Source organism: Idiotropiscis lumnitzeri, chromosome 1, assembly GCF_059441095.1.
Source record: "Idiotropiscis lumnitzeri isolate Australia: NSW breed Sydney's pygmy pipehorse chromosome 1, RoL_Ilum_1.0, whole genome shotgun sequence".
NCBI classification, from domain to species: Eukaryota; Metazoa; Chordata; class Actinopteri; order Syngnathiformes; family Syngnathidae; genus Idiotropiscis; species Idiotropiscis lumnitzeri.
This window is the reverse complement of record NC_142391.1, coordinates 31875347-31899312: the sequence shown is the minus strand read 5'-3', so window position 1 is coordinate 31899312 and position 23966 is coordinate 31875347. Positions and strand designations below refer to the sequence as shown.

Sequence of the window (23966 nt, the reverse complement as noted above, 5' to 3'; positions counted from 1 at the left end):
GGTCTAGATCAAGGTTTACCTTATCATAAGGACTAAATTAGCACAGTTGTACTTCCATTTCCCTGAGTTGACCGGAGTGTCCTGTGCCAAAAAACAGAGGGCGCTACTTAGGATCATTTTGGCCCACAACACATTTTTGAAAAGTTTGACTACTGCACTATTTAGTGATTAATGAAAACATTTGCTACTTTTGTTTTTAATATGGCGCGTGTTTCTTCCAAAAAAACACTGCGCACCCCACTGTTCACAATTGACTGCCCATGCTGGCAGCAAGCGTGGCTTAAATGCCACATGAAAAAAAGAAGTGAACAGAAGCGATGTGAAAATTATTTAAATCATAATAATCTTCGATAAACAAACAGGTTTGTTAGTGCAGCCTACCTTACCAACTGGTGGGCTGTCGGTACTGCGCGTACACCCACTGCTTGAGCCACCAGGGAGGGGGACACTCACCGGAGGCGGCCTATGAGCATACTCGCCCGGCCAGTCGTCCTATCACCGACGGCCTCAACTCCATAAAATCGCCCTCCACCCCATACACAATCACATATTATTCAGTTTTTGTGCATGTTTAGTTATCCAAACGACGAGACAATGCACTTGTACGGGAAGGTAAGGAAGTCATGCGCTATAAAAAAAAATGTCTGGAGGTGGTATTTATGACACGCACGTCGTAAGGTTATTTATAATTTCTTTTCACCGTGTCGCCATCATAACTCACATCACTCATAACGCGCGTACCGCATTGCTTGCTGGAAACTGTAGTCAACGCTCTCCTTATCGGTTGCGAACGTACTTCCGTGTTGGAGACTTAGAAAAACTACAACTCCCAATGATTTTAATGGTAGATGACGTCAGAAGCAGGTTTTTGCCGCGACGGGAGGGGCTGGGGTAGCGAAAAGCGAGAAGGGAAGGGGAGGTGGTGGGAAGTGGGAACAGCTCCCTGGTGCTGAAATTGCTTCAGCACAGCCAACGAGCGACGCGCAGGGGGGCAAGGAGAAGACGAAAAACAAACATTTCATAAAACAAAGGAAGATAATTTTGATACCGACTGAACTCGAGCCAAGGGCCTTGGAGACAGGTTTGTTTATCTGCATGTCTACTGGCTTCATCTGGGAATGGCTCATAATTCGTCATAAAATGACCTCGCTAGCGTTAGCCGATACACCCCCCGCTGCCCCATCCCACCACCATTCTCGATCCGCCTCCTCCCCCATTCCTAACACATCGTGTCATTTTTGACATTCGTACATTATTACACAATAGGCGTCTGTAAAAGACAGCTCCCTTTCAAAGTATTTGCTTTTCACAGAATACGCAAAGATACTACATGGATGCTATATTACTCTATCTTGAAAATTATTGCGAGGCTGCACATGTTTGGCACCAGTGAATGCGGTTCTTTTGCTTGCACGGTTCACCTTGGAGCAGAGATGACTGTATGTGTGTGTGTGGGTGTGTGTGTGTGTGTGTGTGTCATCTCAGGTGGCTGGGCTGGTATGCTGACATAGAAACGAGCAGCTTAAACGTAGCGACAAAAGGTTATTGTGTTTACATCAGACATTTAGTTAGTGCATCTGCCTTAGGGGCAGGGAATGCAGTGCCCCACCTGATACGACAGATGATACTCTATCAGGGGTTTTGGATCATTGTGCCTGACAAAATTCTGCCAAGCAAGAACCCAGAGCCACATGTAAAATTGTGAACAAATTCATGTTATTTCACTGAACTTCATAAAAGGGACAACCTACATGCACACACACACACACACACACAAATGAGAAACAGATTAGCCCCCAAAACAGCATTTTGTAGTTTATAATTCTGATGATTACAATACATGGTTACTCCCATGTACAGAATAAACATGTCAATATCTGTCAGCACAGTAACAATGCTAGATGCATTTATAGCTGGAAACAATCACGCAAATTTTTGTTAAAAAAATATTTTTCGAAAGGAGTCTTGCATGCATTCATTTTTTTTCATACTCTCTCAAGTTGTTTAATTTTTTTAAAGATGTTAATGTACTTTTTGTGTCTTCAATTAAATTTTAGAGCTATTTGTGTCATGATGGCCGAGTGGTCTAAGGCGCCGCGTTCAGGACCCAGTCTCCCCAGGAGGCCTGGGTTCGAATCTTGAATTTCCCCATTGTGGGACTAATAAAGGCAATATTATTATTATCAGTGAAAAAATATTTTTAAACAATATACAAATACTGTGACTGTGCAAAATTGTATTACTTGACTTACGGCTTGCTTAAATTCTGGAATGACTTCACTCGACTTGCTTGGAATTTGGTGCAGGTGACTCGACTTGACTTGCTTGAATTTCATTTTATTTTTATATATTTTTTTTTTACAGTAAACTTAGACCTGCACTTATCGGAATTACTCCCACCTCTAGAGAATAATGTAATGTTCGGCGAAAAAGTCATAATGTTCCAAGAACATATCTACATACAGTTGATAAAAGATCTGTAATATTTGGAGAAAAAAAGAAATGTCATAAGATAAAACACAATATTACAAAAAATTAATGGTAGTGTCACGAGAAAAAAGTCTGAATATTAGACAAAAAAGAAAAAAGTCTTGTTTAGTGAAATCAATCAGAAGAAGGACAACAAACTCCACAATGAAAAATGATTCTATTAAACTCAAATGACACCCAGACATCCGCCAAGGTTGAACTGCTAACAAAAATGATTTGTGTTTGTTTGTCCGTCTGTATGCTAGCCAGCCGACCACTCCTTGGTCAATGACGTACGACTAAAAGATTAAAACTTTAAAATGTAGTCCCTTAATTGCTATCCGTTTTATGATGTTGCTGAGCATCTCCTTAAATAGCAACGTACCTTCTCATCCTCTTTTCATTGTGCTTGCAGATGGCTGCCACTCAGGATGCAAAAGGCAAGGGGGAGGGCGGTGACCAAAACTTTGACTACATGTTCAAGCTGCTCATCATCGGCAACAGCAGCGTGGGCAAGACGTCCTTTCTGTTCCGCTATGCCGATGACGCCTTCACCTCGGCCTTCGTCAGCACCGTCGGCATTGACTTCAAAGTGAAGACGGTGTACAAAAACGACAAGAGGATCAAGCTGCAAATATGGGTACGAAATGCTCCGGCTTTGACTGGCTCCTCCTTGTCGTGTCGTCTAATGCCCGGCATTCAACACAATTGCAATTGCAATCAACCCAAAAAAGGAGACTTTTCAAAAGTCTTATTAGTTTTAAAAGAAAGATTACACCTCACATACCCCTTGAATCTGATATTATCCATCCATCTATTTTCGAAGCCGCTTCTCCTCACTAGGGTCGTGGGGGCGCTGGAGCCTATCCCAGTCGTCTTTGGGCATTAGGCGGGGGACACCCTGAACTGGTTGCCAGCCAATCGCAGGGCACACAGAGACGAACAACCGTTCGTGCTCACACTCATGTCGAGGGGCAATTTAGAGTGTCCAATCAACCTGCCATGCATGTTTTTTTTTGAATGTGGGAGGAAACCGGAGTACCCGGAGGAAACCCACGCAGGCACGGGGAGAACATGCAAACTCCACACAGGAAGGCCGAAATCGAATTATGACCTCTGCACTGTGAGGCCATGGTGCTAACCAGTCGGCCACCGTGCCGTCTGTATCTGATATCTCAACTTATCTTGTGTCTTCTTTGAAAGTTCAGGACTGCTTTGAATCAGTTGTGAACAAGGGATGATTTTCAGATCTCTAAGAGAAACACATTGTTGGGTTATTTGTAATGTTTCAAGGCTATCCAATCAAGAACTCGTTGAAGAAGATGGAAGCGTAAGCAGGTAGAAGCCACAAATAATTGGGGCTAAGTAGATCTTGATCATATACCCACTCGCCCTCACCTGTTCAAAGTCAGTGAAGGCTCGATTATTAGATGTCTCTAAGTGTGTTATGAGTGATTTTTTTTCTGGCCTAAGAAAATGGTGACGGTCAACATTCATACATATTAACATATATTTAATATTGTTAATGTTGTGCAACTGCTTCTTAAAAGATGAGCTAAGAGTTAGTTGGCTTCTTCTATTTGCACAGTGCTACGAATACTACTACTGCTACTTTTCTTCTATGAATTTTCTGTCAATCTGCCAGCCCTGTGGCACTGTTCTGCCTCTCACAGGTCAGTGTACTAAAATAGAAATTTGGTTTGACGCACAATGTGGCAAATTGATGTTTTTATACCCCTCTTTTTCTTCTTTTATTTCCTGCTAGTCTGGGTGCGCTTTGCTGCGTCTCACAGGTCGGTGTAAGTACTATGTAAGGTTTGATCTGACAATACTTTAGATTTGACGGATCAAATTCTTAATAATCGGTGTGATGAACACACATGATCTTAAGGTCTGCACCCAACTTTCGGGTCATGCGATGATGTCGTGTATCAGGCTTGCATAGGCATGGACAGCCTTCCTCATTTTTAGAACGTCAGTTGCGATAGGCTATTTTGCCTATGACTCTAAACATGATAAAATGGGATGAAAATCTTGTAAAACTTTTTGTTGGGTGTGACACATCCGCTCTGTTGTTGATTTAAAAAAAAAAAAAAAAAGTAACCTGCTGGGATTATGCGTTTTCTCTGTGCTTTGACATTCATTTGAAGTGGGGAGGCAGATGGGAGTCTGAACATTTCTGAGAGGAGACCAGTAAGTGTTAGCTTGGCACCCAGTGGGAGGGGAAGAACACACACTGACACCTTCCTGTGTAAGTGTGTGTGTGTGGAAGTAAAGCTGATCTGCAGCTTTTTCAATTAGGAGTTGCAGAAGCACCTATTTTCTATTCGCTCTTTTCAATTTCAGACCAAAGGTTAACATTCCTGTCGAGAATGTGATCTCCTGTCGCATAAACTATTTTTCAGCAATTAGCCAGCCCCTGACATTCCCAAAAAATTTCCACTCTCCAATGTGGCTTTCAACAGCGCCGTGACCGTCTAGTCGGATGTGTGCTTTCTCATTGCTAAATTAAGTGTCCTTATTGCTTTCAAGTTACTGCCTGGTCGTATTTTAATTGGACTGAGTCACAGAAAGTCTCTTGTTAAAGTAATGGCTGCCGGATGAACAGCGACTCATTGCATCTTATCGGTATTTTAAAAATATACAGTAATAGGGACCAAGTCCGATTGCAATTACGTAAAAGCTACAGGTACGGTAATTGATTTCTCTCAGTACCCTCCTACAAATATTTAGAAATGCCCAGGGATGTGGTTGAAGGGGACCAGGCGGGAACAGCCACTTAACATTCTGAATCTGACCCCGTTGTCCCCTCTCCACTTTTAAAGGCATTAGAACACCTCAATTCCTTTTTAACATGTTGTAACCCATTCTTACAAACTGCCCTTGAGCGTGATCATGACAAGTTGCCACATGGACGATCAATCACACAGATAGCAGATGAGATTGATGCTGCCTTCTGGCCATGGCAAAAAAAGAAAACACAGCAGCCCGCAAATTTAAGTAAAGTAAATCTGTTTAACATTGCACGTTGCCACTTCATGAGTCAAACTTCTTTTGCCACAATGAAGAGGAGCGAGTGAATGCGAGAAGGATGATTGTTCACTCATGAAAGTTGGCGTACTCCTGAACAATATAGTCATACTTTAAACTGTAAGCATACTGTATTCGAACTATCTAACCATAAGATTTAATATCAATTATCTATCAAATAAATGCCCCGCCCACCCGTTCCCCACTTGATTGTGTTCGATGTTTGCATTGATTTCCTGTGAGCATCAAGCCCAGCTTTTAATTTACATGACTCAGTAGTTGATTTATTTCTTTTAATTCCTGTCATTCTCTTGCCTTTTAAAGGAGAACAAATCAGCGCTGCGCTCAGCTTTTCGCTAATGAATCGCAGAAAAAGTAGTAGTACCATCTTCGATACTATAATCTAGCCACAGAAGCACAATTGTCCTTGGCACTTTTTAAACGTCCCTAGAGCATTTTTATTTATTTTTTGACATTGCAAGCGGTTAAAAGGTCGCCGCTGTGTGAGTCTGCGTGTATGTAGCAAGCTCACTATCAACAGAGTGAAGGTCAGCGTGGGCCTCCAGCTACAGCGAGCATTCTTTGGCCATAACCATGCGCACCCAGACGGATAGCAAAGTGTGGTAAAGTGGCGCCAAGTGGAGCAGCCAAAAAAAGTCCTCCATTATGATTCACAGACAGACGCTTCCCGCAAAATACACTTTGCTGTGGGCGGAACAAACTGTCCAGCACAAACGGCAGGCCTCGGGTTGTCGTTATGTAACTCGTGGCAAACAGGATGAGGAGTAAACAAATAGCACTAGCCCACACGTCCTCTAATACAATCAAGCACATCAAAGCGTCAGCATTAGCATTTTCATTGAGATTTCAAAGCAAACGGTGGAGTGGTGGGCATTCGTTTCCACAGTGATTTTGCTCAAGGGTTGTGATTTTCCACTGAGCAGGATTTCCATCAGGTACAAGCAGATTTTTAGTTTATGCACATGTATCTCAATCATCATCGATTTTTTTAAAATTCAACTACTAAAATAATTTAACCAATTAAAATAATTTCAATTAATAAATTCTAATACAACTAGCTGTATAATCATCAACCACAATTTTACAGTATGTCAGGGCGTGCTATTCCCAGCCAACATTTCCATCTGGGCCCCATGTGGGTTTTAACATGAGCGTATGGGCATGGGTTCCATCCGGTTTTGCTCCTGGGTTCCACCATGGGCACATTCGTGTTAGCCCACATGAGCTTACATGGGTTTTTTGACTGGGCCTTAGGTGGGTTCCAAATGGGCAATTTTATGTCTGAACCATCTGTGCCCCATGTGTATTTGCCGATATGGGCAAGAACTGGGGATTTGAATCGTCGCTATGTGGGTTCTAGCAGGGCAAATTATATGCAACCCATGTAGGCCAAAGTTGTGTTTGCCCATTTCGGGCAAGTGATTTTGGTGGGTCACAGGTATCACAAGTAGAAACTAAAAGTACACCTATTTTACAAACTACTAACTATAAAATGTCTACATGATGTGAAACATTTTTTGGTAAAACATATTTATGCATTGTCCACACATCCAAATATTTTACCCTTTTTTTTTATTTATTGTTTTTGCCAAAGATTGTGTAATAGTCAAGATCTCAACGTAAAGTTTAATATAATTTCAAGAAGTTAAAGGGTCACACACTTTTACAAATCTTAATTTAACCAGGGTAAATAAAAAAAAACAATATCACATGGTTTATCTATTGACAAAGTTTATTACACATAAACTCGAGTGGCTTTGAGATTCAAACTGTAAAATAATTTGTTCACACTTTGTGTATTTTATGCTGTCACTATCGGTGTATGAAGAATAAAAATGAATCTAAGTGTAACATGAACAACAAAAAAAATATTGTCCCTTGACAGAGGGCGCATAAAGTGGCACGAGCTGCAACATCTGTGAAAATCCCATAACCCCCCACCACAACCATCACCACCACAGCCCACCCCTAAAACAAAGCGTCGTCATCACGCATAATTGAAAAGTATGTGTCTGTAATATACCAAGGCAGAGGTAAATGACACTCTGCCTACTGTGCCTCATTGTCCTGTGTGTTGCCTTGAGATCTCCGAGCTGTAACTGCCCTATTCCCACCTCGATCACGAGCTCCCGTGAACCACTTGGACAGGGTCGCCTGTGTCCTTCTCGTTGATGTCCTTTGTGGCTCCATTCCTTTTCAGTGCTCCTAAAACAAAAAAGACAAGAAGCCAACTTAGTAAAGTATTTTATGATTGTGAAACCTTATGGGACATGCTGAAATGTCTTCACCACACTCCCTTCAAAAAAATAAATATCTTACCGTATAGAACATCAGAAAAAGGCAGGTCTCGGCGCTTGTTCTTGCTACGATGTCTAAAGAGATTGTACTTCGGAGACTGAGGATTTGTCATGATGAACGCCATCATTGTTCTGACACTATCGTCCAATGACGTTCCACCAATACCTGCAACCATTATAACATGGGTGTCACTCGATCCCGATAATCATCACACACTTCAAAATATTTTGGCAGTTAAACTGGGTATGATAAACGTCACAGGAAAGAAATTGTCCATTAAGTGAACAGCTTCGGTAACGCCACATACACTCAAAGGGCAAGAGCCCAACATTCTACCAAAATGATTATGATTAGGGAGGTAACGATTCACTCAAGCCCCGATTCGATTTTTGATTTTCAGTTCCCGATTTTATTTTAATTTTTTTAAGTTTGTCTCTGTGCGCTCGTGTGATGCTACAGCGATCCACAAACAAAATATGTCTATATGTTTTGTGCATTTTGAATTGAACCAAAAAACAATACACAATGCCAAATTGTACTATTATTATGAAACTGCCTATGAGTAGTAAAAGAAATAATTGTAAAAATATTTCACATTTCTAGAGCCCCAATACATTTTTTTAAACATAGAAGGGACTGAAATCATATGAAAATTGAGTCTTTTTCTCAGTTTCCGACTTGGGGTGAACACATTCGGCTTATCATAGTTGCAGTTGGCCATCTTGAACTCTGAAGTCTTTCAACTCGGCCTTCCGAATCAGGGTTTTAGAGGTGGGGCTATTTAGGGATACAGTAGGATGGTTTGATCTCTGTCGCTCCAGAATCAGGAATGCACTGGGACTGAGGTTCCTACTTGGATTTAGGGTACCTAATTTTATATTTCAAGAAATTAAATAATTATTTATAATTTTGAAGATAATACATTAAAATTCCATCATTTTCATACCTGCATTAGATCCTGCAGTAGACTCACAGACTCAACACGTTGGACGTACTCAAGGACCTTCTGCAGCTCCTCTGTCTCTTGGTTAGGAAGCTTTTTCTCTGGGACAGTCCCTGGGGAGGTGTAGATGGTACTTCGTCATCACAGGCTTCAGACTCGTCACTTGAGAAAACATCCCTGCAATGGATGTATAGGGCATGAATGTCATTTAACAACAAAAGCCAGAACAAAAAGCTTTGCATTTAAAAAAATACATATGTGATGGGGAAGCCAGGTTATAAGTGTTAATTTTATAATTATGTAATTAGCTGCAGGTTAGTCTAGTGAAGGTGTAATCACTTCTATTTTAGAGCATAGCTTTTGCTCTGTCCAATCATTGCCTCACCTGCTGAAACCCACATTCGGGTATTTTACGAACCAAAAACTTAAATACCTGTACAGCTCTTCATTTTTAACTTATTTTCTCTAACCTTTACCCACAAAATTTGAATATTCAAAATTAAAGTACACAAAGAAGTCACATTTTTTCCACATTAGTTACTTACGTAGTTCCTCTCAAATGCAGCTCAACACTGCATTGAATTAGAGCTTGATAAACCTACACACAAAACATACAAAGCACATTGTGGCATGATTCTGAATGAGCCAATCTAGCATTTCAACATCTGTTCAACTTTCATCTCGAAATTCTATTATTTAAATAACAGGCAACATTCAACATTTAATGTGTTTTGCTTTACTTACCCAAATCAAACACATGACAAAAAAGCCTTAAATGAGCTAGTGGAGTAGATTGTATTAATTTGAGTGAAAGCTGAAGTCTTGGAGAATTTTGGAGGGAGATCGAGGGACTGTGTTTAGCGTAGTAGGCCCAATGCTAACAATATGTAGCTCGTTGTAAAGGTCCTCATAAAAATAAATAAAACACACAACGCTTATCAGTATTATTAAAACGGTGATTATAATGTACTTAAGTTTTCACCCCAAAAATTCGAGTACGTACGTTATTAATATACCCTCTGTGTTTTTCGTCACTTATCATTTTAGCATGCTATGTTTTAGCTAACGCACCAAGCAGTTTTCCAACACAGGCAACCTTGAAAAATTACAAAACACACTGTAAAGTAAGTCTCAAAAATGAGAGCCAGACATTTACCCGAGATTAATTAATTAATTAATTCAATTATCGTTCGGGACTCACCGTGTTTTCAGCTCTTCTGCCGCACTTCAAAAACCGCGTAGCTTGCGTTCGATCCTTTTCTCACAGTTTGGTTATGGTGCCTTCAACTCCAACTTGAATTGACAAAAATCAAGCAATAGGGTAGAAATAACTTCAAATATACTTTGAATAAAGATCTTTCACAACATACAGAATTAATAAAATAACATTAATTAATAATGTTGACTTTGTTTATTAAAAAAAGTAACTGTGTTGACTTGAGACAGATATATTGAAGTGAACATTACACTCTATGTTCAAGCGTTCTAACAATTGTGTGAAAAAGGCTGTGTTTAATCCAAATCATTTTCCCATACATAAGTGGGAGCATGCATTTTACTCATGAGACTTCCTTTACACACACGTTATTCTCGTTTTGATTTTTGCATGTAGGTAACGGGACTGTGTTGTTTGTGGAACCAACGACTCTCATTCATCTGTTGTCGCTCTCTATGACTTTGACATGAATAACTAACTAATGATATACTTTTAAAGTACTTAGTTAATTTTTCAAATGTAATACTAAATTTGAAGATTATGGTGCTCTTGTTATTGGGATAAATTACTAATACCATAAATTATGTTATTATACATAAATATGTAAATTTGACATCAAATACCACTCTGAAAGTAAAGAAAATGTTTCACAAACCTATAAGCCATTTAAAATGTCTGAAATGTAATGAGTTTAGGTAGAGAAAAAGCATAAAGCCATTTATAGTATTCATCTTAAAATGTTGACTGCATTATTGGCTCACAAAATTGGGTTTTATATTCGAGGAAAAACGGTAAATTAGGGTGCTTTAGTTTCTTGAACTACTTCGGCCACTTCTGGCTCATATCCGCATCACCCGTTAGCTTGGCCATATTTTAAGACAAAACTGCCCCAAATATGTTTAGCAAAGTCGGGCCATGTGTAGTATGAGTTGGCCACTTTACGCTCACACCCGTATCATTTAGTTTCGGCTTCTTAATTAGATAGGTGATGTGTCGCTGTGTGCTTTCCTGTTGGATGTGGCTGACAATGCTGGAGCTGCCTTGTCAAATAGTTCATAGATGACAATCTTAGCTGTCTGGTATATTATAAAATGTTATCTTGTCCTTTAAGGGTTATTAAGTCACAGTTGGGGGTACATGTAAATTCACAAAATATAACGTCCAGCCTTGTTACATTTAGCATAGATAAATACATGAATATTTATTTCATCTGTTAATAAATCAATCAATCCTCTGTACTGCTTCTTGTCCTCACAAGGGTCCCCGGGCGTGCTGGAGCCTATCCCAGCTATCTTCGGGCAGCAGACAGGGTGCACCCTGAACTGGTTGCCAGCCAATCGCAGGGCACACAGAGACAAACAACCATCCGCTCTCACACTCAGACCTTGGACCAGTGTCCAATCAACCTATCATGGATGTTTTTGGAAAGTGGGAGGAAACCGGCGAAAACCCTAGCAGGCACAGGGAGAACCTTGCACTTCTGTACTGTGATGCGGACGTGCTAACCAGTCCGCCACCGGGCCGCTTGTTCTAAAGAGTCCCAGAAAATAAAAACACCGTCCCTTAGTCAAAAGCTGAAAAATTCAGTTTGAAAAGTCCAACAACAACCCGACCATAATTTGCATTGTTCCATAAGTTAAATCAATGTCAAACCTAATAAAAGCTGACTTCTGGTCCTCAAAAATCCTACACTTATTTTAGTCCTTTCACAATCTCGCAGGATAGGCTCCATGGCCATGTCTATATCGTTCTGGCATCCATTGAATAGTTCTACTGAGAATAGTCTTCGGGTGGTTACTATTAGCCTAGCATGCATTAAATATGAAAAAGGCTCCAGAACAAATTTTCAAACCCATGCCCGCTTAGCCCATCTATAACCCATACAGGACCCAGACATGGTTGACCACTTCTAACCCATGCCCACTTAGCCCATACACAACCCGTATTGCACCCACAACATTTGCCCAGTTTAAGCCCATGCCCACAAATCCCAGATGGCGCCCACATGGAACCCTATACCATTCCCACTTGGTACCCAGGAATCCCGCATTTGCCCCATTTGGGGCCCAGTTGGACATGTTGGCTGGGATTGAGATAATAATGAATAGAATTTGTTCAATCATCTCTACATTGATTCATTGTACCACATGCCATACATGTCCGTGGACTCGTGGAGCGTCAAATCTTTCTGCCTCTGCTTTGATTAAATACACCAAAATCACGTTACACCACCTGTGCTACCATTTAGACCTGCTTTTAGCCAGTCAAAAATGTAGGCTTCTTTTTGTCACCGAATTGCGAGATGCGGCGGGAGGCGTAGCAGCCGCATCACCCGGAACGCCCGGCAAAGCATAGCGTGTGTACCGAATACACAGACACGCAAAACTAGACTTGCCCCAGGGTGAAAATTGACATTTTTTCACGCCAAGCCCTATCTTTTTTCTGTTATCAAATTATCAGGTGTGCCGGGGGGAGCGGTAGCTCCGTGTGCCAGAACACCCTGTGAAGAGTTTCGCTGTAAAACACGGTAGACTAGACTTGTCCCAGTTCCAAAATGAAGATTCGTCCGTTATCGCGCCAATCACACGGGTTACTGCCTACCAAAACAGGGCCGTTAGATTTGCCGGCCATTATGTTTTTCTGATCAGTCTGGGGAGGGGAAAAAAATAATCCATCTAAACACACCCCACATCAAAGACACACGATAATCAGGCTGATTTTGAAATGCTTAAATTCGGCCCAATTTTTGTTCTGTGTGTTACGCACTTTAGATCTCAGATGGCACAAGTATACTTAATGTAATGACTGCTGAATGTACTGTGTATCAGAACCATCACCATTCAACCCAACTCAAAGTTCTGTTTGCACTGCTCACGTGGCTTAGCTTTTCAAGGAGATGCAGAAATTGAGTCACTGTTCTGTGTCAGTGCAAATTTATTGTGAGGCACTCAGCAGAATGATGTCTGCATTGTGAACACAATACAGAGGATATGATTAAATGCGTGCATTGCATCCTGTATGGTTTAGAGTCTCTTGTAATCAAATTGTCATGGACAGTTATATATGCACATGACAGTGAACAGTGCACGTGTGTGCGTATTTGTGTGTGTGTGTGTGGGGGTGTGTGTGTGTGTGTGTGTGTGCATCTGTGTGGGTGTTTGTAGGACACAGCAGGCCAGGAGCGTTACAGGACCATCACCACGGCCTACTACCGCGGCGCCATGGGCTTCATCCTCATGTATGACATCACCAACGAGGAATCCTTTGGCGCCGTGCAGGATTGGTAAGTCACTGTTATCTAGTCTTTTATTTTTTAGCCATCATCTTGTAGGCAAATCTGTTTCAAAAAGTAACAGCTACTTAAAGACCTAGCCTCAGACTGGTGCTATTTCTCAATTTGCATTCTTGTCCGTTTTTGCATGATCTTGTGAAACATCAGTCACGGCCCACGTCCTGCTCCAAATGAAAGTATGACTTAACAAAAAAAACACATGGAATACCTGGATGTAGTTCTTGTCAGAGATCTTAAACCAAGGAGCCCTCGGTTGGATTCTGGTGAAGGCTAGACTAGGATCGCAGGCTTGATTCTGTGCTGCTATCACGGAAATGTCAGAGTCGGGCGAGAAGTTAACAAGTACACAGCAGATCCAATTTACAAAGAGACTCGTGTTTCTAGGAAGAATGTTCTTGCATAAGTTCTTGGGAAAAACATACTTGGTGAGTTCAGAGACTGTACTCTAAGTTATTCATATTGAGAAACATCCCACGACTTGGATGTGTATACACTCTGGATTGGCTGCCAGTCATTGCCAACAAACTACTCATACTGACATTCACAGCTATTGGCAATTCAGAGTCTTCAATGAATCTCACATGCATGAAGACGGAGTCCCTGGAGAAGACTGGTGTAAGCAAGCACCGGGATAACATGCACATGCCATACAGGAAGGCTGGAGTCGGGATTTGAAACCAGGACCTCAGAACTGTAATAGTTTTGTGCCAACTACTAGGTCACCGTGCATGTCAAACAAACAAACAAACAAGGCTTTGACACTGATACAGAAACACTGGTTCATCTCTGACTCATCAGCATAGAGGAACCTGAAAAGTTGAGTGCAGTACAATTTGATTTTTTTATTTTTTTTGCTCACATTGGAGTAGGCTGAAGCTGAAGGTGAAATTTGAAATAGCGTATTAAACATTAGATGTTCCGCCGCCCCCAGTATGATTGTATGTTCTGCAATATGTTGAAGATGATTGCAGATGAATAATTATATTAACATTGCATGCAAACACGCTAGTGTCAAAATACTGCATCTCATTTAAGCTGCATATTCAGGTTTTTGCAGTCCTTGTAAACGCAGCAAATGTCAGTGGAAGCGGATGAGCAAAGTTGGTGAATCACGTCAGTCGGAGCTGACGCACTTTGTTGGATTGGCAATCACCATTGTGGCCGACGTCGATGCCTTGCTCGTCACTTCAATGGCGGCACGTGACACTTAACATGCAGAATCAGCTGCGGCAATCATCAGTACATTTGAAGCGCACAATCTAGACGAGTTGAACACGTGAAGAAATGTTGACAGAAACTGAAACAAACTTAAAAGGATCCGAAGCCAAAGGCCCATCACAATCATTAGCCATTTTGTTTTTCCTAATTCATGTTTTTTCCTTCTCTCCATCTGTCCTGAAAAAATGCAAAAGAGACTGCTTTCAACCAAACATGAGCCCAAAAGTGAACACAAAACACTCAAAAAGTACTGAACTCCTGCGTTCTATTGTGATTATGTTTCACATTCCCTGTTTTCAGTTACCCTGCATTTCATAGAGGAATACAGCCCACACCCTGTATCGACTTTTTTGTGCCTCTCACTTTCATTCCGCTTCCTCCCATCTTTCATTGCGCCCTGCGACATACAGCTAAAAAAGGCATCGCCATGGCAACCGTTCTTTCCTCAGCTGCTCCTGAATTAAACTCTGTGACGTCTACATATCCTGTCTGTGACATGCACATATTCCTATTCTAGTGCCGCCGCTCCATTTGAAACACCCAGATGCTTTTTCTATCTAAGTGAGTCACATCTTACACAGCTCTACGTAAACACACGCAGCATGTCTGGACGTCTTGCTGCCTCTTTCGCTCTCTTGCTCTCCTGTTTTTCAGAGGCCGCAGTGTTTGCTGGCCTACTTTTTAGTCGGGCTGCAGCACCACAGGAGATATTTGCTCCTTAAGCTCTTTCTCTCAACGCGCCTCACTGAGTCACAAGGACCGTTTTGCACACACACTGACGCATTGTTTGACTGCAAGACTTTTTAATCATCAAATACAGCGGATGGCGAGCGTCCGAAAGTGCCGCAATTTAGCGAAAAAGAAAATGTTAGTCATGTCAGTGTAACCGTGAAATATAAGTAATGAAATATTTTGCTTTATTTGACTTTTGTTATACAGTGGTTAACGTCCCTTAACATGACAGTTAGGTAACTGTCAAAAAACAACATCTTTTAATGTTGGTGACCATAACCAGCATCACAGACTATATTGTATTTAACACATATCGATCGTATCCAATTTATAAAATGTGAGCGACCCCACATTAGGTGAAGCAAAAAAAAAAAAAAAAAAAGAAAGAAAAAAAAAAATCAGCAAGCGTGTGCTTTACTGCTCTTATGGTGCGAGGTGTACTCCAAACGACCGACAATCAAGACAATCGCTTATATAGTAACTCCATTGCAATTGCAAATTATTCCAATCATTTTGATTGTGATGAATCTCATGGGAGATGCGTGATACCAAAACTGCACAACCTGTCGATCCTTTTCTTTTGTTTACGGCAACCATCTAAAGCTTTAGTAAGCTTCCTAATTGGCTATTGTGTGGTTTCCCGTCACAATCAAGGATTGGCTTTTGTAAACATGAGCAGTTTAACATTTACAATTGTTTGCTCCAACTATTTTGCGAGTTAATCAGGAGGTGAAGAAAAAAACCCCACAAACTACACCATGGGATAATCGTGCAGATAATCAATGCTCAGCTGACTTTGATCGGATAGGAGGCGAAATGCTCAAATTCACTCCTATTATTGTGTGTGTAACTTGACTAGCATCCTTCTTCAACTGAGACCTCTCAACTTCTAGCATGTCAGCACGGAAAAAATTTGATGAATATTAGCCTCAAAGTTTGCAATCTCAAATGAACCAACAAATGAGTGCGCATATTCAGCCTAGAACAGTACTTGACCCACTTTCCCTTCCCTACCAGCAGTGATTCACACAACAATCTGACAATGATGCAATCCCGACCTTTGACCTGTCCAAATGGCGGACCAACTTTACATCCCGCCCATCTCTCTGTTCGTGCCGAGAAGATCCGTTGACCCAAAAACAACTTGTTTGACTGAAGCATGTTCTTGTGTTTTTGTGCACAGGTCGACCCAGATAAAAACATATTCGTGGGATAATGCGCAAGTGGTGCTAGCTGGTAATAAGTGTGATATGGAAGAGGAACGAGTGGTGTCGGTGGATAGCGGCAGGCTGTTGGCAGAGCAGCTGGGTAAGTGTGAGGAAAAACCTTATTTACAAGTTGCACCTTGAACTAAACTACAAATTAGAAGGGAGCTATAATATCAGCTATATTTATCTGTATTTACCGCATATATTGCTGCAAATGTGTGTCAGGAAATGCTAACTCTAAATCCCAATGGAAAGCAAAAACTGTTTTAAGACCATATACAATTTATATCTACATTAACAGTGCGATATCAGAGAAAGACTATAAAAGGTAATGCTAATGCTAAATGCTAATCTTACGATAAAGTACTAAAACGTAACCAGAATATACTGAAGTCATCTTTATATTAGTTACAGGAGGTATCACATAGTGTGAAGAAGAGGATATGCTAGTTCCAGAACAGTATGAAGACTATATTATTTGTATTTATTGATTACAGCCGATATCTTATTTTACTTGCAGAAAGTATGCATGTAAGGGAATGCTAATGTAATGCTAAATCTCTAAAAGACTACAGAAACTCAATCTGATTTTGTTGGTTACAGTAGATTTCACAGAAACTGTGAAAAGAAATGTCAATGCTTAATTTACATTAGAAGACTTAAAACGTATGAAGACGATAGAAACTATATTTCCATTCATTTATAACAGCAGATCTTGTAGTGAGTATGTCAACAACTGCTAATGCTACATGCTAATGTACAGCAACAGTAATAGCCTGAAACTGTTGGAACATACTATGTGTGTCTATATTATTCTGGTTACGGCACTGTGTTTGTGTGTTAGAAAATGCTAACGGTAAATGATAATATCACTCGAAAAGACTAAAGCAGTGTAGAGACTATCCGAGCTTATTTACAGCAGCAATTATGTCATAAAGTGTGAGGAAGGAAATGATAATGCAACATTAAACCACAGAAGACTACATCAACTGAATCTTACCATATTTTTTGCTGACAGCGGATAAGTATTGTATGGCAGGCAGTGTGAGTTTGACAATGCTAATTCAAAATGTTAAGAGTTCAAAAGTATATTAGAAAATTCTAATGCAGAAAACTAATGTTATGATAAATCAGTAAAAGGGTATATTATAGTCACTATAATATATGTTGTGTTGTATTTATTGGTCACGACAATTATTGTAGAAAGGGTCTTTTTAGGAAATGCTAATGTTAATGTTCTGTTTATATCTTCGATATTTCCCGGACTATAAGGCGCACCTGTATATAAGCTGCAGCAACTCTTTTTGGGGAAAAGAAACAAAAAAATAATATACAAGCTGCACCAGGCTATAAGCCGCAGTTTTCTATTTTGAAAAAAAATGTGTTGTTTACTGCATGTACATAACGATTTTGTACTGTGAATACACATAAAGGTGCATAGACAGACTCTTAAAACAGTGCCTTTAAGACTGCAACAACTTTGGCAATTGAAACAGAACAGATCCAAGAGAAAAAAAAAATTGAGATTTATTTAGCGTTTTTTCTGAGCTATAGAGCTCCCCTACTGGTGAAAGAAAAATCCACAGAAAAGCTGCACCCTTGTATTAGACGCACTGTTCAAAATTTAGAAAAAAGGAGCGGCTTATAGTCTGGAAAATGCAGTACCTGCATTTGTTGGTGACACCATATATAAAATAAAATGTTACTGCTAAACCACAACTTTCTCATTAAACACTCGACAAAGGCTTTGAGTTCTTCGAGACCAGCGCCAAGGACAACATCAACGTCAAGCAGACCTTTGAGCGCCTCGTCGACCTGATTTGTGACAAGATGTCCGACAGCTTGGACGGCGACCCGGCTGTTACTGCGGGAGCGCCCACCGCCAAACTGACAGACAGTGCTCCGCCCCTCCAGCAGCCCGGCTGCAACTGTTAGTTCTACTTACTGTACTGTGTTTTTGCCCCCCCACAAACCCTTTTCCCCTTTCCCCTTGCCATCTGGACCCTTTAGTGGTAGAAATACTAAAATGCTGTCGTACTAGCGCCTAACCTTCGTCACCTTCTAACGCAAGCAAATACGAAGTTACAGAATGTGCTCTTAGAGACACTGTCTATAACCTCCATGTTTGTAGTCCACTTCATTGTAAAGCATCCAAACTAAACCTAAAACCTTAGTGATTATGTTGTGTAAGTTTTATTTAAAGGAGACATATTATGCAAATGCTTTCACAATCTTGAACAATTTCCACGTGTCTTAATAAACGGATCTCTGAGGTTCTTCCGCCAAAGGATAAAGAAATGCAGCACACTTAACATCCACTCTGGTTAAAATCGGTCCAGTCTCATGCAAAAGCAGACTATGGCTTTCCAAAACATGACGACCGGGGGCCGGAACTAAGGTGTCAAGATGCCGTGAACTCAGTGTTGTCATTTTTTTGCTATAGCTAGTGATTTTTCCACCCATTTGTGGACTATTCAAAAAAGTGACAAGCAACAAATCTAGCAACCTTTTGTGGTTTTATCCACTACTTAATTTAACAATATCAAGTGGGCGCCCATAAAGTTTTGGGTAAATTTGATGCAAATTCTGATTCAGAATGTTTTTAGTTTTTTTTTTTTATCCTGACAACCAAGTTGCAATGAAGCAAGCAACTACTCAAAGTTCCCGGCTTAGCAACTTTAGCTATTGAAAATTTTTTTTTAAATTAATCGATTACATTTTCACTCATGGAGGCAGCACTCCGGCAAACACAAATTCCTTCCAACTCCACATGTCGACAAATCGAGCAGTCCGGCTCATGCTAATCTGTTTTATGCTGTCTGTCTCATGCAAATCCTAAGTACTCAATGACATACTTCAATTCGAGCCTTTTGACGAAAATGACGAGATGAGCAGACAGCCGTTCCAAATTATCGACGTTTCTAACAACTATCCCACCTTATTTTTTACGCGCCATGAGCCTGAGTTAGTTGCAAAAAGCTGCCGTTTTGTTTCCATGAAAAGTGTTTGTGTGAGTCTACTTTCTATGACAGTTACAGACTTTAACAATGCGGGAACGCCAGTTGTTGCACCTAAAAGAGAAAACATTTCAATCCCACTTCCTGCTAATTTTGAGGAAGGAAGATGACATAAAAGAGCCCAGCGACAAAGTATAGTCAAATGTTTAACTACTTTCCGAACTCTGTCAATTGCAACGTCAGGCAATGAGCAATCTCAAAAACTCTGAGGCATAACAGTTCCTACACAGCGATAAAGTTGATCGCGTTTTGTTAAGAGGTTGAACACAGTCTTATTTCAAGAGCCCAACACTTCCTACAACATGGTAACCTCATGAATGGGATGCATAATATAAACAAGTTTCACATCGCTCAGTTTCATAAAACTGCGATCAATCTTCCAAATTCACGTGAATAAGACAACTAATATTTTGCATTTTCTGAGCATAACTCCTTGCTCGCCATAGGCGCCCACTACAGCTTACTGATGAAAAAGCTCACTGTCCATAAAATACAAAATATTGTGGCGATCCTTAAAGTGTGGTGTCTCCCACACACATAAAAACAATACCTGATGTTCTTGTGGCGCCCGGCAAATCTTCACCGCAATGCGAGCCCATTAGCACAAAGTTCAATTCGCATGTCGTGGTGCCGTCCTCTTCGTCCACTAAATGAAAAGGAGCACATCTACTCGGATGTGGTGCACTTTTCAATTGAAGATTCTCAGACTATTTTTTTTCTCTGATCTTCATCCCTGGTAAGACACAGGAAATTAGCGTTAAGCACAACATTCTCTCCCCCTCGTCCCGGGTGACAGTTCAAAACAGTAATCTTGTAGTCAACGATTTAACATCTTCTGCTTGTTAGTACATCCGCCAACAGCGCAAGAAGTTCCCATGCCGTGCAAGACATTTTTCAATGAAATGAGGGCCTATGCTCACTTAGAAAAGGGACTAAAAAAAATGAAATGAAACCCGCTGTAACAAGTGGCAAAATTCTGACCGGAAGTTGTGCACATAAAAGAGCTCTAAGGAATAAGGTGGATAGTGAACAAAAAAACCTAGCCACAAATCTAGCCACTTTTTGTGGAGTTTGGTAAAGACATGTGGAGACAGAAGTCAACGTTTACCCCTTGTGTCCAACTGCAAATGAATGGCGCTTGTACAAAGTCACCACTAGCTAATTTAACACCACCCCCTTCAATAAAGCAAGCTTCTATATAGATTTAATTGCATTTAAATTTGTGGCTGCGGCAATTAATCACCAAGCTGCCAAAACTTAACATAGTCAATTAGTGTTGTTTGACGACATGACACCCACAACACATTGACAACTTAGGTGAACATTGAGTGAGTTGAGTATGTGCCGGTCAGAAGCTAACACTACTAATACTGGTGGCTAACACTAATCTGTGCTTACACTGTTTGTCACATGCAAATGCAAAGTTCAGTTTTTACCATCACGAGCGTTATGGCGCGAGAGCACACCTAGGATGAAATGTTTCCAATTTAGCCACTAGCAACAAATCTGGCAAATGAAAGGCCACTACTAGCTAAATTAACCTTATTTCGTAAAACCTTTCTGCTTCAATTGCATTTTCACACACGGGGCAACACTTCACAACCAAGCTGCTGAATTCAACATTCTCAATCACTATAGTGGTCAATAACTTTGCGTCTGGTTACCTTTTGGCTTTGACATGACACTTTCTTAAAATCTCTTGAAAAAAGGTGGCTCGCTGACCATTGAGAGGGGAGAAAGTCAGTGTGGGGGCGGTATTTATGTAAATTAGCCAAATTGCGGCTTCACAATAAGACAAAAAAATACCAACAATTGGCTCCCAGACACACACACACACACACACACAATACTTGTTTTTTTAATTTCACACTTGCTGAGGGCGCACATACCCCATTGACCCCGATACAAGTCAATAAAACGTGAACTCTCCATCATATGTCCCCTTTAAATGTTAGGCTGCCAAATAGGGCGCTCCTCAATGAGTTTCTGTGTGTTTGTGAATGAACGTTTTGGGAGTTTTTAGACTTTAAAAAAGTGGCCTTTTAATATCCACCACGGCCTGAACCCAATCTGCGTTTTTTATTGTCTCCACGTGCCGTCCTCCATCAAGGCCCTTTTAAGCATGCCGCTGAAAAAAAAGTCAATCACATGTTCACCTTAAAAAGACAAGAAGTGCATCGAGTTTTTAGATGTAACCGTGAACCAGCTGAGGAAGGGTACTACACACTTATTGGGGATTGGGTGGGTGTGGGGGAATTTGACAGCCATAGTTCCCTTTGGGAGTCAGCATGCTAATAGAGCAAGCGCTTCCGCTAGTGGGCGCCGAGGGAACTGAAAGAGTGAGCTGTATCCAATTGTTTTTTTCCCCCCATTTCAAGGCCTTTTTGGTTCTGTTAAAACTTAGAACACTTGCAATCAACGAAATATGTGTGCCAAAAGAAAAGAAAAGAAAAAAAAACACTCGTTTTAGCTTTGTTTGTTGTGTATAGCCAATGAAATAGAAGGAAAATGCATGATGCAAGTAGATTTATATCCCAGCCTAAATTATATATATATATATATATATATATATATATATATATATATATATAAAATGCTACGTTAACCGATAAAAAAAAGCATGCTTGCGGCGCTCACCGTGACGCGCAAACGGGCCAATAAGTGCAATATTTTATGACTTTAAAAGCCTGTAAATAGTCTCTCCATCACTATGACTGCTGTATGTGCATACGTGTGCGTGTGCGTGCCATATCGTTTGGGTGAACCTTTTTGTAAGAAAAAAAAAAAGATAGAAAAAGCGAAAGATGGCGTCCCGGTACATGTTGGTCGTGTCAAACTGTAGTGTTGTTGTTATAAGTGATCAACTCGACTTTGTGCGCGTGAGTGTGTGACAGAGCGTGTGTGCGTGGTGATGTTAGCATTTGATGCCATAAATAGCCATGAAATAAGACGTTACCTGTGTGGATCTCAAGTGAAAATGTCAATTTTGACTTGCATAACTGGCGGGATGTGAGAGAAGGTTGTGTTTGAGATCGTAGGAAATAAAAATAATTCAATGTTTTGCTGCGGTCCTGTGTGTTTATTTGCTGTGTGGCGTACACTTGACTCGGCTTCCAATATCAGTGCAAAATCTCCAGCGCCATCTTGTGATGAGCCTAAACATGGCACTTCCTGTACAGTGCCTTTAGTTTTCATTTTTTTTTGTTTGTTTTTTACAGTGAGAAGAATCATTATTTGATGCTGTGTTGGATTTCAAAGTTAATTAAATTACAACGACATTAAAAGTCAATTTTTTGTATTTTCTTGTTGATTATGATAATAGAAGATCTTTAAAGAAGTAGTAGTTAGGGTTGTAATCAGCTCATCATCAAGCTCTGTGGGAGTCTGATAATTTGAATCAAGTGTGTTGGAGGAGGGAAACATCTAAAACATGCAGGGAAGTGGGCCTCGAGGACTGGAGTTTAAAGGGTTTCTTTTGGCCTAGGTCAATGACTTAAATACTCCTTACATGCAGACACATTTTACTTCCTGTAAAATATCTATTTACAAAAATAAAACTATAGAGTTTATACAGAATACATTGTTTTGCCATTTTGAGTCTACATATTTTAAATGTGATGCATAATTTATTTAAAATATATACGTACACTTTTCTTGTGAAAAGTTAAATGTTTCCTATTTGATAATGTAATTTTATTTGTTCATCCGTGATGTTTTAAAAATGTGTTATTGGTAGATTTTCATCTTTGTCATTTAAAACAATTTAATGTTGTAATGCATTCAAAAAACGTGTAATTTAGTTCAAGCATGATATCTTTTTTATTTGATAATGCAATTAGTTTTTATTGGAAAATAGCATGGTGCGATTGTTTCAAAATATCTATGTGTAATTTACCTAAATAAGGTGATGTAGATTTATTTATTTTTTTATGAGATGCACAATTTTATTGAAGAACATGATGGAATACCCTGATTAGGCAGAATCAACCCATGCTTTTATTTAATCCATTGCATATAAAACTTTTTTTTTTTCATTTCGTTTTCACTTTTTATACATAAAGTTGTATGCTCTACAGTTCTATCCAATAGACTGCAATCGACAAGAATTCCATTAAAATAACATTTGGAATTGTCCTGTGAAACGTCCAGACAAGTTGGCATTCTAAAGACATAACCCCAAAAAAATAATTGTCCTGAAGACCTTTTTATTTTCTTCTTTTTTTTTTTTAAGTTACAGTTTGTGTTTTCCTTTCATACCATTAAAAAATAGAACACAAAAAAGAACACACTGTTTCCATTGGGCCAGGGCTGTTTAGCATCTACAGTATATGTGTCAAAATAAGCCTCTCTGTGAGCTGAAGAGTCAGGTTTGTATTACCAGGAAAGGAAGGAAAGTAAGAAGGAAGGAAGGAAAGAAGGAAGAAAGAAAGTAGGGGGTTTTCATTAGCGACACACACACAAACATGGTCAGTGTTTCAGCCAAATTTAATGCAGCAGCGGCTGAATGTGCACGTGTGTGCGT

The 23966-nt window shown here is 40.1% G+C and overlaps 1 protein-coding gene across 1 annotated transcript; it reads left to right on the top strand.

The window, feature by feature from the left end:
* The first annotated feature begins 909 nt into the window (after nucleotides 1-909).
* rab3c (RAB3C, member RAS oncogene family) lies at nucleotides 910-22504 on the top strand. Its single transcript, XM_088295256.1, has 5 exons — nucleotides 910-1081; nucleotides 2885-3109; nucleotides 13142-13260; nucleotides 16403-16527; nucleotides 18172-22504. Exons 2-5 carry the CDS (start codon nucleotides 2885-2887, stop codon nucleotides 18360-18362), a joined length of 660 nt encoding a protein of 219 aa, XP_088151382.1. The 5' UTR covers nucleotides 910-1081; the 3' UTR covers nucleotides 18363-22504.
* Nucleotides 22505-23966: the final 1462 nt, after the last annotated feature.